Below are 16252 nucleotides of genomic sequence, written 5' to 3'. Positions count from 1 at the left end.
TTAAGTCAGATGTTCATTTATTAAATACAAGCTTTGAACAAACACCCCCAGGCAAGTATGACAAGAAGTAACCTTCCTGGAATGTTCCAAAATACAGTTACGTTGATCAAGTTTTATTTCAATCAAACTTTTTGTCGTTTTGTTCTTCATTTTCTTTGTTTCTAGGTTCTTTTTCTTTTCCAAGCAGTTAGAGCATGTGCATTATTTCCTCACATGACATCAACAGTGCAGCATCAGCCTCTGGCTTGTAAAGGCACCCAGTAGACTTATGCTCTGTGCAATGGCTGCTTAGTAACCAGCATCAAATAAAGTAATGAAGCTTTTGTAGAGTGTGATACCAAATAGCAACTGGCAGCTTCACCTGCACCATTAAAAAACCTTCGACATTTCTTTCAGTTTTCACATATCCATTAAAAACTATATTAAAAACAAACAAACCCAGATTGCTTGATAAAACCTACTTAATTTTCCAAGTTTAGTATTACCCTCTTAGTAAGCAATACTAGAGCTGATTAGAGTCTTCACTTTCCTATCATACGCTAGCAAAGCCAACACATAAAACTAGGTATGTCAGAAAGTCTGCTCTGATAGATTTAGAGCTTGCTGAGTTCCAGAAAACACAAGCCCTCTTTAAGCTTCTGAGTGCACATACGCACCATGTTGTACCACGATCATAATTTTTTAGTCGCATTTTTGGGATGTCTTAAATTACTTCAAGGAAAGGAAAAAGGCACAGAGGACACTTGGTTTCCTTACCAATAGTGGCCTTAAGCTACGCACTTGCCTTTGTGATGAGTTTATAGATATTCAGCAGCATTAATGGTGCCATAGCCATTCATAAAAAGTTTCAGGAAAAGAGATTTTTAAAAAACAAAAACAAAAACAAAAAACCTTGCCAGAAAAGGCTTACAATCTGAAGACTTAACTTAATACAGAAGTAGAATACAGACACAGATACAAGAGGCAGCATAGAGGTTGTTAACTAGAAAGCTGCTGGGAACAGCTGCCTTCTGAGGTTTTGTGCCCGTTTTTTCCTCCAATTTTCTCCTATAAAACTCTGGTCTTTTCCCCACTTCTTTTAAAAATGAAAATATCCTTCTACATTGGGTTTGGAAGATAAATGCAAATAAATTGAAGCTTATTTTATACAGTTCATTCTCAGAGAAGTAAAGGAGGATAATAAATATGAAAAGAAGTTCATTTTAAGAAAATAAACACATCCTGTCAACCCATGCCTTAAAGACCCAGGGAGCATACTGAATTACTATCTTACATTCTGGCATTTGCGAGAGTCCTAGACTGCCTTTTTCATTTATAAGCACAGCAACAGGCAACATCTACTTTATATCTAGTGTGGGATGCCCTCTGACTTGAGGGTTTCCAGCTGATACCATCAAAAACACATCAAGGACTGCTTATAACAACTTGTGTTGGATTACCGTAAAACTACCATCTTATTTGAAAGAGGCCGTGGTTAACAATAATATCCTCTAAATGAAGCAATGACCCCTGTTTCTAGATCATATCACTTTTCTTGTTAGTTATATTTTTGGGCTTAGAGGGATAGTGATATAGACAGTCCATAGGGGAATGTGCCTCACTCAGCATGTTAAGCTGCACAACTGAGTAGGGAACTCAAGCTCAACCTGTAAAAGTGGGGCCCATCCATCTACTAACTACATAGGTCTAAGTGGGTATTTAAAATGGTTTGTGGACAAGGTTGTGCTCAAATTCCTGCTCTGGTAATTGATGACCTAAGGCTGAGTTAGAAGCAGCTCTTAGAAGTCAGGTCTTAAGCCCAAACAAACGTTAATTATATACATTTTACAGTCTCAGAATTTTGTCTAGAATAAGTGTTAGTAAACATGGCCACACACTGCATACATCTTACCATGGAAGAGACAATATAAATTGGTACTCTGTTTACACTAGACCAATATAAAAATGTACATGGTGTGTGTATGTAGGTGTGTATATATATATATATACACTGAGATATACTGCTGATATTAGTGTCTTAAAATGACATTTTTCATAGTTACAATATTTGTTGCCTAACTTTTCTACTCAAGCCTAATCCTTGATTTCCAGCAGATGAAAAGGGCCCAACAGCCTTCTTTTTTCACCTCAGAATTTTCTGAATAAAGTGTCAAAACTGCAAATTTGTTCTACCAATCCTTCTAAAAATATTATAGGGCTAAATTTTCTGTGGTAATGACAACTCCATGGGGGAGTGTTTGGCCTCCAAGATATCTTTGAGTTACAATGTAACACAAAACTAAGAGCTACCAACTGAAGTTGCATAAGATTCCTTTTTTTCATGTCATCTTTCATCTTATTCAAAAATCTACTCAAACATCAAGGTATCTGCTTTTATACAAAATGTTATTCTGTAACATTGCAGAGCTGTAACAAGGAAAAGGGCTGAAGTCTGGGTCATAAAGTCTAGTAAATACCTTGATAACACAGGACTTTCTGATATCAGCTGTCAATATGTGACATCATATACTTAAAAGCAGTGCTCACCAAAGATGTCTGAGCAGTTCTTGGAAGAGAAATAGTAGGGTGGCAGGAGGTTTCAGTAGTTGAAGTTAATGTAATTTAAGGTAAGAAAAGGAAGAAGAACGAACAGGAAGAGATATAACAAAGGGTAAAAATTAGTGATGATTTCCAAACATGGTGATGCTATAAGTATAATTTCCTGCAAGCCAGGAGCACTGTAAAGTTCTTAGGAATTTTAATTACCATAATTTGAGAAAGAGCAGTTCTCTAATTTAGTAAAGGGTGAAGAAAAAAAAAGCAAGAAAAAGGAAAGGAACAGAACCAGAAAGAGAGAAACCACAAACAATTGTTTATCTACACTCTGGGGTTGGTTTTTGGTTTGTTTAGGTCACAGTATTTATTCAAGTTGCTCCTTTTGTTGTTGTTTCCTCTCTGCAAGCCACCGTTGGATTTTTTCTTTTAGTTCTGTGTTTGGCCGGATCTGGTCCATGGTGAGGGGACTACGGTTAAAGGGATCTGTTTGGTCACTGAGACAAAGAGAAAAAGAGAAATGGGGTTATTTCCGTAAGTTCTAACATCTTCAGCCAAAAAGAGAATACCTAGGCATCCCACCTTGAGACTGAAGCTAGAGTGTATTATGATTCTGAATCAAGTGCTGACTTGAGGTTAGAAAGAATGGGATGACAGAGAGTGATTTGGGAGGTTTTTTTTTTTTTGTTTTTTTTTGCAGATTTTTTAGCTACTTTGTCTCTCCGCTTAACAAACTTTATCTCAACATTGCTCTTCAGATGGTATTTGATTCCATTTCCCCAAGACAGAGACCCTGTAACAATCATGTCGGCATAAAGAGCTGTTTGTAGTTTTAGTGACAGACTCTTGAAACAGTATAAGGTGTTAAGGGATAAAGCTTTGTAGGCTGACACTCGATTTAGCTAGCTGATTGCTCTTCAAGTAAATGCAGATTATGGCTTCCTCATAGGTAAAATGATATACCTTCTCTCTGTACTCTCAAGCCACGATAAAAATATAAACTCTCACTGACACTTTGGAAAAGACATACTACCCAGCACAGCATCATGCATATAGCGAGTGCTTAATACCAAATACCATCAAGTAGAACATCCTTTTTTCCAATATTTAAAAAACATTATTTCCCTAGATCTGGGTCAACTTATATAACTTCATTTTAAATAGGCAGAGTCTCTCAGTACCCATTTCTTTCTAATGCTGCACTTAAGAGTAGGCAGGCTGGGGAAAACTTGTAGTCACCATGGCTGAGTCCAACAGCTGCAGCAGAATGTGGGTAAACCCATACGATGAGTGTAAAACCTGAATTTTTTTTTCAATCTGCCTTTTATATTTTTACAACTAAAGTAAAATTAAGACAATTTCAAGTCAACTTATACTCCAGGTTGACTTTTTTTTTTTTTTTTGCGGTACGCGGGCATCTCACTGTTGTGGCCTCTCCCGTGGCGGAACACAGGCTCCGGACGCGCAGGCTCAGCAGCCATGGCTCACGGGCCCAGCCGCCCCGTGGCATGTGGGATCTTCCCGGACCGGGGCATGAACCCGTGTCCCCTGCATCGGCAGGCAGACTCTCAACCACTACGCCACCAGGGAAGCCCAAGTTTGACATATTTTATAATTGATAGAAATTATTTCCTTGAGGAAGGAAGAGGTAAAGTTAGCTCCAGCATTTCTCAACAGGTGTCTTGTTTTGGATGTTGAAATCCTTAACAATCAAGTGATATACGTCTACCAAAATGCCTCCTTAACACAATACGTTAATAAATCAACAATGTGGAGTACCTATTGGGTGCACAGTACTGTACTGGGAGAAAAAGATGATACCAGACAAATGTACACCTGTACTCTTGAGGCTGCTTTTGGGAGCTGGCTTACCTGAGCAAATGTCTGGCAATGGTGGATCTATCCACAGTGACTCTGGAAGACGGCAGCACCACAGGGTCAGACATCAGTGTGCTCATGATGGGATCCAGAAACTCATCACAGGCATCTGCATAGGTCTCCTCTTCCTGTTGCTGGAGGTCTGCTAGAGACTGAGCACAAATACCGGGCAGTTACGGGGAAATCACAGAAACAGCTGAACTCAAAATGCTCAATGACTATACCTTAACCTTCAAGGGTTATTTTAGTAACCCTTTATGGCGACAGTAACAATTCTCAGCTTTATGTTCTAAACAAGCCAATATGGATACTATAGGAGCAAATTTAACATTCAGCCCCAACTCTGAATCTTCAGTTTGGCTCAGCTGCTAGCAGCCATGACCAGAAATGGATCTAAATGTTAACAGGGGAAAAAAACCACACCACACTCAACATCCATCCTTCTGACAACAACCCGGCTGTAAGGGGTGGGGGTTGGAGGGGGTTATTATTTGTATAATTACAGAGTTACCCATGCAGTCTGTGTATGAAAAGCAGTTTCCGGTTTTAGGAACAAACAGGTATGGGAATTTAAAAGTGGCTTCAACATCTGCTTGAACTTTAGTTCCTCAGCGATCCATCTGCCTAAGCTCTAGGCAAAGATGAAGCCCAATTCAATAAATAAGTAACTCAATGAAGGGAAGACTGTTATCAATTAGGAAGGTTTTCCATTAGACTCTGTGCCATAATTTTTCCTTCTTCATAAATGCAAATGCAGCTGCTCCAACGAAAGGGATTAGCTGAGTACAATACAGTATTTTAATCTTTAAAATGTATGGCCATTCCTATATAAGCCAACTACCAACTACAAATAGAGAGAACAGAGAAAAATCAATAAAAATCAATGACTAAAAGCTACTAATCTTGAATTGTATTCTAAAAAGTTCTGTATAAATATCGTAGATTTTCAAGTCTATTGGTAACACTGTACAGAGAAGTTTTCATAAAAACGGCCTATTAAAAATCTGTAAATTCCTTTTAGTAGAAGCTTCTTAAATTATTTTTCTGTTCTCACCCTCATACTGAAAAGAGTAGTACTATTAAAGAATATGATAGTTTTAGCTATTGACTAATCAGGAAGAATCAGCTATTTATGTTTTCTCAACGCAATACTCTTTTCCCCCCTCAAATTGGGTAAAAAAGCAGAACGGCTGAGTTGACATAGTTTTTATTGAACATGTTAATAAGCAAATTATCCTCCTCCTTACCTTGATTCTCTCCGCTAAGTTGCTGAAAGCCACAATCATATTCCCAGGCTTATTTATTTTCTTCAGGACTCGGACTGTCTGTGCAAAGAGAGTTGGGGAATAGGAACGTCCATCCTTGGGCACAGTGGCACAGAAATTCTCCTCATCCCTAGAAGGTCAGCATCAGAAAGAAACTGAGCATCAGAGGATACGTCAAAGAGGGCAATAACGGATGGGTTGAGGAACAAAGTTCCCCATCACTTATATACCATGAATGTTCTTTTGATATAGAATGATTTCTTCTAATTTTTAGGAAGGAAGTCTTATCAACTATCCCATGACCTTAAAAATATACTGCTTTTCCAACAATGGATCAGTAAAGTTTATCTTTGCACAGATCAAGGCAGAATGTTGGAAATTCCAAATAACGTCCCACAGGTCGTACAAAATCTCATTATTTAAAACTATAGAAGATTCCTTCATCAGCCAACTAGAAACAAACCATTTCCTTTCTATTTCCACATAATTACCAGCTAGTCATTCCATTGTCAAAACCCCCAGTTAAAACACGAGCAAGGCCTCTGGCCTGCCCAATTAAATCTCAGGTACCCAAGATTTAAGTAGATGGTGCAGATATCTGAAACGAGCTGCTGGGGTTTGAAGTCAAATTCACTGAAGTCCTTGACTTTTAAGGCCCCCATCTTGGGGCCAACCAGGTGCTGCAGGAAGTAGTTCAACATGGAGATGATGCGCTCAGCCAGGAAAGGATGCACAAAGAGGGATTTGATCTCTGGAAAAAAGCCAAAGTCTGTGAAAACTCAATCCATTAGCAATCTTCAACTTACAATGTCTTATACTTGGAGACCTCTGGGGACTGCTATTTCTTAAAATACATTTTCATTGCAGTAATATTAGAAAATATTAGACAAGGAACAGCAAACAAACAAAATATAAAAACTACTACTCAGATGTAAACACTGTTAACATTTTGCTAATATATCCTTCTAGTTTTCCTGTCCATATTTACATACATATACATTTATAAAACAAAATGATTATCATGTTGTACATATTCTGTAACTTACTTTTTTCATTAATGATATCGTAAATACCTTACCATTTCAGTAAATATAGGTTCCTGTGCTGTCCAACATGGTAGCCACTGGCTACATGTGACTATTTAAATTAATTAAAATTAAGTAAAAAATTCAGTTTTTCAGATACACTATGCACATTTCAAGTGTTCAATGGCCACATGTGGCTAGTATCTATAGTATTGGACAGTCTAGATTTATAGAACATTTCCATCAAATAAAGTTCTATAGGATAGTGACGATTCATACCTTTTTTTTTTTTTTTTTTTTTTTTTTTTGCGGTACGTGGGCCTCTCACTGTTGTGGCCTCTCCCGTTGCGGAGCACAGGCTCCGGACACACAGGCTCAGCGGCCATGGCTCACGGGCTCAGCCGCTCCACGGCATGTGGGATCCTCCCGGACCGGGGCACGAACCCACGTCCCCTGCATCGGCAGGCAGACTCTCAACCACTGTGCCACCAGGGAAGCCCCTATATATACTTTTTAATACTTTTTTTCCTGCTTATTTTCAGAGTACCTATCATTAAATCTTTCTAAACTCTCCACCAGAAATGTAAAACTCTCAAAAATAGTTTTTGGAGATGTTCTTTCTGGAAGCTTCCATTCCTCACTCCAATCTGGACTCCTTGTTTTATAGGCCTATGGTGTGGTGGTCATACAAGCTACCTCTATCATCAGCCTGGGAACTTCCTTTGCATCTCTCTTACAGGATTCCACTTTCCTCCTTCATTTTGATGGAGTATATTTATCCTTTTGTAGCTTCTCAAAAAAGGGTACACCGGAAGTAAATCTGATACCTTCACGTCTGAAGATGTCCTTACATTTTACCCTCAAACAGGGTAAAATGGTTTGGTGGGCAATAAGATTCTAGGCTGAAAAGATATTTTCCATCAGGACTGTGTTCCAGCTTCAAACGTCAGTGCTGTGAAATTCAAAGATGTTTAAACCATTGTACATGACCTGATTTTTCTCTGGAACCTTTTAGGTACCCTGATTTTCTGAAATGCCACAATGATATACCTTAGTGTGGGGGTTTAAAAATTCCCTGCACTGGGTACTTGGTGGCTCCTTTTAATTTAGACTTAGTTTTGGGGAATTTGGGGGGTATTATTTCTTTGATAACGTCCTTTCATTTTTCTCTTTTGATACTTCCTAGATTGATCCTTTATTTTCTTGTTTTCTCTTCTAATTTCTATCTCTTTTTCTGTTCTACTTTCATGGAAGAGTTCCTTGAATTTATCTTCTAACCCTTCTACTGACTTTTCAAAATTTCTGAAGTTACATTTTCAATATCCAAGAGCTCCTTCTTGTTCTTTGCATAATCCCTTGTGTTGCCTCTTTGTTTCTGTTTTATGTATGCTGTATCTTCTCTCATACCTCTGAGATTATAAAGATATTTTAAAGCAGCAGTCCCCAACATTTTTGGCACTAGGGACCAGTTTCGTGTAAGACAATTTTTCCACGGACCGGGGGTGGGGGTGGGGTGATGGTTCAGGTGGTAATGCGAGTGATGGGGAGCAATGGGGAGCGGCAGATGACGCTTCACTCACTCGCCCGCCGCTCACCTCCTGCTGTGCGGCCCTGTTCCTAACAGGCTGTGGACCGATACTGGTCCGCGGCCTGGGGGTTGGGGACCCCTGTTTTAAAGAGTTTTCATCTATTATCTGTGTTTCACATTAGAGGATTTCCTCAAATGTCTGGTGATCCTTGGTTGTCATTTCATATATAATCAATATAAAAATTATTAATGAAAGGTTTTACTTTGTTTTTAAATACCAAGTCTTGCAGTGTGTATTTTCTACTTATATCACATCTCAATTCCGACTAGCCAAAGTTTAAATGCTTGAGAGCCACATGTGGCGAGTGACTACTGAACTGGACAGTGCAGCTCTAGAGGGAGTAGAGATAAATATCTCTGTTTGATCTACCACATTTAACCAGAGTTCAAGAATATTTTTTTCAGGTAACACAAACACCCCCAGCTATACTGATACGGGTAAGTTGTGTCCTCAAGAAAAATGATACTAACTTATGCTTTCTGGCAGCTGTGTGAGGATGACCATTTCCTCATTCCCATGTCAACAATGGACAACATCATTCTTTTTGAAGCTTTTCTAGTGATTCAGTTCCTCTCAGACTGTGGAGGAGGATACTGTCACCAGAGTCTCAGTGGGCTGATCCCTCAAATGAAGCAGATCTTAACCACTGCATGTTTTGGGAAAGCAGTGTGTTGCATCCTTACCTGATGTCAGAAAGGCAAGGGTACCAATTGTTTCATTGGACATGATGTTATGGAAACGTGCCAGCTGTCCAAACATCTGTAGGCCAGCCTCCTTCTCTCGGCGGGCTTCTGGAGTCAGACTGTCCCATTCACCTCGGTCCTTCTCAATTTGTTGAATTTTTATCTTGCTCAAATACTATAGAAACCAGAGGTGGAAGATATCAGAGAACAAAGTGTATTGAAGGGAAGATGATATTTAAGAGGTCCTATTTAAAATCTAGTCTACTAAGCTGGGAAAACCACAGATTACCTAAGAGACATGAGGCTTTATTTCTCAGCACAGGGCTGAAGTTTAAAAAGAAACTGTGGGGAGATTTCCCTGGCGGTCCAGTGGCTAAGACTCCATGCTCCCAAAGCAGGGGACATGGGTTCGATCCCTGGTCGGGGAACTAAGAATCCTGCATGCCACAAGGCACAGACTTAAAAAAAAAAAAAGATGAAAAAAAGACAAAAAAAGATAAAAAAGAAATTGTGGGAAAAATTGTTTCAGCCTGGGTAGACTTATGGGTAATTCCCCTGGAAATATTATAGTCTATGAAATAGAAACGAGGATAAATAGTATATGAAATATTGGTAAAAGCAAACAGGCTACAGGGAAAAAAAAGATGAAAGATGGGGAAAAAAAGATGAAAGATTAAAAAAAAAAACCACCCCCCAAAACTGCTTATCAAAAAACAAAGCTCTATCACATATGCAAAATGTCTGGAAGGAGAACCATAAATATTTAGAACCCTCTGCCTCTCACCATTCTTGCTGTTGTAGCAAGCATGTTAAACTTACAGTCCCATGAAAACGCCGTCTGTGTCATTCTGTCACATAACTGTTCCTTAGAAACGTCTATTTATTACAGGACTTGTTTTCTAAGGCAACAGATCTAAAATCTTCAAGTATGGGATTATGAACAAAGCAGGAACATTTGCTCACAAATTAAATACAAGTTACTGGGAGATTGCTAATCAATACGAGGAGTGTGTGGGTTATCCAACAGGCTACCCTCATGATTTACCTGCTTTGTCTCCCTTTGGGTCACTGCCCTATCTTACACCTGTCGCAGATAAGGGAAGTTTTTATAGCAGCAATAAGCAGCTCCACAAGGGAGGGTTAAGCTGAAGGAACTGAGAGACCCCCAGGTGTATACTTTGTAAAACTCATGTTTCAGATATAGCTAAAGATTTGGGAGGCAGCGGACAGATGAATAGTACTGATGACTTGGAGTCTTTATGTGAAAAAATAACCCAAACCAGAGATTTTTTTCCAAATAGTGGTATAAAAGTCAGAATCTTTTAGGAAAGAGGGCTAAGAATCATTGCCTTGGTCAGTCACTGTTACTGATGTCTAGGGATGGAAGAAAGCTGAAAGTCACTAACTGAACGAAGATCCTCTGATTTCTTTCTGTAGTGCTAGACTGATTAATTCTGCCAGGGTACCTTAGTTTGGCCTTTCACACTTTCTTTTCCACTGTCTGCCAGAATATCATCCTAGCTCATAAGGCCCTTGGTCTTGGTCTCTAATGGAACAATACCTATCAAACTCTACAAGGGCAAGGTTGGTGGTACATTACTACTTGCAAATTTTTGGTGTCCAAGACTGGTACTAGGGGATTGCTAGCATAAGGATTGCTCTATTATGACTAAGAGGTAAAAAGTATATATGATGGTATAAGGGCAGTTAAATCTGTTTGTTTGTTTGTTTGTTTTTACCTGTATGGCTTCATCCAAAAGGAAGATGGCATCGTTCATTAGCAGGTTAAGAAAGCGGAGGAAAAGTGGGGGATTCATGGCTTCTAAATTCTTAGAGGCATAGTCAGCCAAATCCTGTAAGTCCCAGCCCAAGAAAAAAACATTTTAGTACTGAATCACAACCCATTGGGGCTTATGTGGAGCAAAACTCAGATAACTCAATTTTGGTTTCACCAAAAACATTCTCACCTTAATGCTCTCTCGATAGGTATCTGTTCCCCACATGTACCTGAGGATGGGATACATGGGGCGGCGGTAATTAAACTTCTGCTCAAATTGATGGGGGTCTCCTGGAGTAAGGCAAGAGCAAAACATCAACAAAGGTGGTGCTATCAGAGAAAAGGCAAGGGCTTATGTTTATGTGTAGCCATTTTATAAAAATTCTGAATGTGTCAAGGCTACCGGCAAGACCTGCCGCGGGAGTTTATGAAGGCCTAGAGTCATAATCAAGTGTTTGTTTATCTCCTTACCGACAGAACAAGAGGGGGACATATAAACGATACAGTACTCAGAAAAGGACAAGGACTGAGCTGCAAAATAAAAGCCAAGGGAAACAAATGCTTCCACAACCAAACGTAGACTACTTATCAGACTTTGAATGAGGCCTCTGAGCTGGCCATTGTGGCAGTGCCAGCCATGTGCAGGATGGGCTACTAAAAGTAATCCCCACATTCTTCATGGATAACATCCCAACTGTGTGGCTAACTGGTTCTTGATTACTCTGAAAAATCAGGCCAGGAGCTAAAAATCTGAGGCTTATACTGCTTTTGACATGCCACAGGTACCACCAGAGCTCTACAGGTTGGGTCATATAATAAGGGAGGGGCATGGGATTTGGAGTCAGGAGACTTAGGTTTTCCTTCTGGCTCCACTTAATGCAAGTCTCTTACTCTTTCTCAACTCCCACTTCCTCAGAAAATAAAACAGGAATTATAATACGCCCTCTAATATTACAACCAGAGGGTCATAGTGGCTGTATAATGAGATAACTGCAATGATTTATTGTGCAACTTCTTATATATTATAAAGATTTACATACACTGCCTCAACCATCACTTCAACCCCTTTTACAAATGAGGAAACTAAGTCTCAGAGGTAAGCAAGTAACAAAGTCAAAATTCAAATATGGAAAAACAGTCAGTAAAGTGTTAAATGTCTCTTTAATGTTAATTGTATTTATCACTGGCTGGTAGGACATCCCCTTTAAAAGGGGTCTTAAGTAACTGATCTTGTTTACTGGTTGAGAGGGGGTACTGTTTACTCAGACATAGCATCTCAGGGTTACAGCTCAAAAGGGCATGAGAGAAAGGGAATGTTGCCTGCTGTTATTCTTAATCTAACAATGAAACTGTATGAGAGTTAGACCGTCTGGATAAGACAAAAGAATATCTCAATCAGCACACTGTCTCATTATCCACCATTCTGTAATTATGAGGCAGAGAAAAATAAAGACCTGGGGTTTTAACTGGACAGCCTAATTTATTTGAGTATGATTCAATCAAAAATTATAGTAAAGTTGTTAACAGTATGCGTTTTTCTTTTTTAAGGTGAGAGAGACCTGATTCTACCACTTAATTGTATGACATAAACAAATAATTTAATCTTTTTGAGCATCCATGTCTTCATAGGTAAATGGGGATAATAGAGTAAAACTTTCCAGATGGTGACAGATTAAGGAAACAATGTGAAAAAAGCACTTAGCATCAAGGGTAGCACATGGTAGGTATTCAATAAATAATGGCTTATGATTATTTTCCTGACATTTAAAAACTGATCAGCGATCAGTTTCTTGGTTCTAGACTGCTTTACCTGTAAACTCAATGTCCACAAAGACCTTGATTAGAGCTTCTGCAAGGTGGGATGCATAGGGAAAGTTGCAGAACACACGTTTCCGGTGGAACACACTGGATACCAAGGGATTTGGGGTCTGATCCATGTGGGGCATCACTGCTTCCAACACCTCAGCGAGTTTGGCCCTTAGGTGGGGATTCTTCATCCTATGAATAGGGCAGAAATCAAACTGAGCAGGCAGAAAATTTAACTCCCAAATTTATAACTATTCTCTCCATACGAGGAGTCAAAACATCACGTATCATCTGTACAGAGAATTACAGGAGAAAACACGACTCCACAGTTTTAAGTCGGTCAATTTCTGGGGGATATGCAGAGTGTACCATTCAGCTCTTTAAGATCACAGCTTACCAATTATGAGGATGAGTACTTAAGTTTCTATTTAATGCTCTGCCATTCTGTTTACTTCACTATAACAATGCACGACTTACTATTTACTATTCTCTGACAGCTTCATCTGGGATAAACTTGCCTTTCCAAGCTTTCTGAGGCTAAGGGCCAGGATATAATTATTCCACGTTACTTATAATGCATACCATGTGCGCCTAATACTTGTTGACTTATGATTTTTCATTAGGTCTGCTCAGTTCAGTGAAGGACTGGCTTCTACCTATGTCTCACTGACACGGCTCAGGGGATTGTGGATCTCTTCTTTGTGCAGCAAATTCTCACTTACATACATACTGTTCCCTTTGGCCTACCACAAAAAATCAGAGAAGCAACTCTACAGGTCAATGAGCATCTTCCTTTGGGAAGGAGGACTAGAAGCTATGAATGCTAAGACTTGAGATCAGAGAGCATTTACCCAAGTTTACTGCTCATCCAACTCAGAATTTTAAGAGCAAACTTTGTTATCATACATTAGAAGATCATTAGCACCTGGCAAGGTCTCTGGCATTAAGGTAACTATTTTAACCAGGGACTAGCAGTGAAATTCCCATCAGGTACCTTATATGCAGGTTCAAATTCTCTGTGGGCAAAGTCCTTTGTTTATTATGCCTCTCAAGTGTGGGATTTTGGGCTACCCATAAGGATAGTCAGGTGATTCATTAATGTTAACACAACTTCTGAAGGCAACCCCTTATGATTCAGGCTTGTTTATTTCTTGGTTTAGAAGTCTTCTGAATGTTTTGCAGCTCTAAACTGTGACAGAGCCACGCTTTCAGCACTTCACCTTTCTATGCTTCCAGTGAAAATGGTGATAAAATGAAGGACATGTTCCAGGGAATCTGCTGATGTCTCCAAGATGTCATCGGCAAAGCGGCGGAGAAAAATGAGGAAATCACCCAAGTTATCTGCAAAAAATTCTGAGAAAGGAAATATTCACTGGAATTAGCCAAACATCTGACTCTTTGTATTATGCAATATTTAAATTCCTCCCTTTTACTCTACTTAGTGAAGGTTAAAAAAACCCCAAATGTCTTGTAGATACTAGAAATGACGATAAATTAATATAGAATCTCCTTTGAATGTAAGTCAATTTTTATTTTTATCCAAGTAAACAGAATAGTAGAGACATAAAATGTTAACACACCAATGCAGTTTAAGAAAGTATACTGATAGACATATACTTCCACACTCAAGGTTAACAGTGTGTTAAAATAACCCTTTAGATGAAAAAGAATCTTGAATAGAAATGAATACATTAGATGACTATGGTCTTCACTCTCTGGGGTCCTCCACTGGTCTTTGCCTTCTAGTATTTATGCCCTTGTATATCTCCTCCTACACTATTCCAGGGTAGAAGACACACTATGGGGCACATAGAAGTGATGGCATGTCATTTCCATAATTAGGTTATAGAAGCCTACAGCTTCCATTTTGGTTCCCTGCTCTGAGGGAAGCCACCTGCCATACCATTAGCAGTACTAAGGAGAGTCCTGTATGGCCTGGAAAAGAAGCCAGTAAGCAACTGAGGTTTGCCACAACCACACGACTAGGCTTGTAAGCAGATCCTCCAGCTCTGATCGAGTCTTCAGATTCCCATGGCACTGGTGGACAGTCTGGCTGCAACCTCATGAAGGACCAGAGTCAGAACCATGCAGCTAAGCTACTCCTGGATCACCGACCCGTGGAAACTGTGTGTGATAATGTCTGTTGTGTTAAGTTGCTATGTTTTGGGGTAATTTGTGACTCAGCAATAGATGACCAGTACAGTGATCAAGAACATGTAACTTGATTTTGATGGACAGTTTCTGCCGGCCCCTCACCAACATACATACATATACAATCTCACTTCTGGGTTAACCAAGAGGAGATGATTTTTTTTTTTCTAAAGAATAGCACAGGTGGGTGGGTTAGACAAATAAATTTGTAAGTTGAATGACAAACAACAGTAATGATAGAAACTAACAGCTCTGAAAACCCTGACTGCACTTCGTCCTTTGAAGACTATTTTCTTATCTGCACAGCAGTGGCGACACAATGCTGAGGAACAAGCTATCAGTTCCCCCAGGCTTCAGCCAACAGACATTACCTACAAGTTTGAGTTGTTTCTCCAAAAACAGCTGAATGATAACTAAGGAAGGATATTTTGAGGATTAAACTTCCAACGTGACCCAGTTAAACTTAGATGGCTATAAATAGGAAGCTCCCAAGGGAGAGCCTGCTTACCTGGCACGTAAGCCAAAGAACTGTAGCCATCTGGCAAAGGAAAAGTTAGCTCTATCGGCTGTGAGCCTTCATTGCCTATGGCCAGTTGAACCAGGAGGACAGCCATGGACACCTGCAAATTTAGGCAGTTTTGCAGCATTTGCGGCTCAGTCATGGCAGTCTTGGTAGAAAGATAGATGGTCATCAGTCGTTCAAACTGCTCACGGAGGTTGTCAGCAGCTGGGCTAGAACTTTGCTGAGCATCCCGCCAGGCTACCTGCAGCCGATGCAGATTTTGGTTGATTTTTACCATCTGATCATGCAACCTGCCCCCAAGAAAGCAGAAAAGACTGGGTCAGGAGGCTCATATAGGGACAGTTGAGTACAGACCATTTTTTTTTTTAATTTTAACATCTTTATTGGAGTATAATTGCTTTACAATGTTGTGTTAATTTCTGCTGTATAGCAAAGTGAATCAGCTATACGTATACATATAACCCCATATCCCCTCCCTCTTGCACCTCCCTCCCATCCTCCCTTACAGACCATTTTTGAAAACCAAATCCTCACTTATTTATTCTATTATTCCCTTTTAGGCTGTAGGGAGCTGCAGTTGTGATGACACAAAAAGCAATCACAAAAGTTATTGACAGGACAGAGGTGGGAGCATAGCACCGGGAAAATGTTACCAAGTATTCAAGAATTGAATCTAATTACATAGATTAGTTGTCTTCGGCTGAAATGCACCATCCATAGAATGGCTCGGTTGAGCAGGGTGTAGATTGGGCTTTTATTATGTACAATATATAACGATCAGGCAAAGTACAAGAAGCCCAGCAGGGTAGTTTGACACCACACAAGTGCAATGATTGTACCTGGATGTGGTTATATGGACAGTCTTTCCATGGTTAGTAGAGAACTAAAGCTGGTGAGAAAGGAGTCTAGATTACTAATGACCACCAGTAGCCACCTATGATGCAGCCTAAGAGCAGCTTCCAGTCCTCTGATGCTCAATATAAAATTAAATGATTCTTCACAAAGGGTCAGCCAAATGTTCTC

At 39.6% G+C, this 16252-nt stretch overlaps 1 protein-coding gene across 1 annotated transcript in view; it reads right to left on the bottom strand.

Moving 5' to 3' along the window:
- The window catches only part of UBE4A (ubiquitination factor E4A), a 33963-nt gene continuing 17711 nt past the window's right edge, over nt 1-16252 (bottom strand). The window contains exons 11-20 of the mRNA XM_004273341.3: nt 15215-15519; nt 13776-13908; nt 12560-12747; nt 10940-11040; nt 10712-10825; nt 8973-9147; nt 6246-6426; nt 5658-5805; nt 4405-4562; nt 1-3029 (exon numbers count right to left, since the gene is read on the bottom strand). Coding sequence (XP_004273389.1) covers nt 2900-3029; nt 4405-4562; nt 5658-5805; nt 6246-6426; nt 8973-9147; nt 10712-10825; nt 10940-11040; nt 12560-12747; nt 13776-13908; nt 15215-15519 — 1633 coding nt within the window. The 3' untranslated portion in view covers nt 1-2899. The remainder of the gene's footprint in view (nt 3030-4404; nt 4563-5657; nt 5806-6245; nt 6427-8972; nt 9148-10711; nt 10826-10939; nt 11041-12559; nt 12748-13775; nt 13909-15214; nt 15520-16252) is intronic.

The sequence above is a fragment of the Orcinus orca genome, chromosome 8, assembly GCF_937001465.1.
Source record: "Orcinus orca chromosome 8, mOrcOrc1.1, whole genome shotgun sequence".
NCBI classification, from domain to species: Eukaryota; Metazoa; Chordata; class Mammalia; order Artiodactyla; family Delphinidae; genus Orcinus; species Orcinus orca.
The sequence above is the reverse complement of the archived record's forward strand: the minus strand, read 5'-3'. Positions and strand labels throughout refer to the sequence as shown.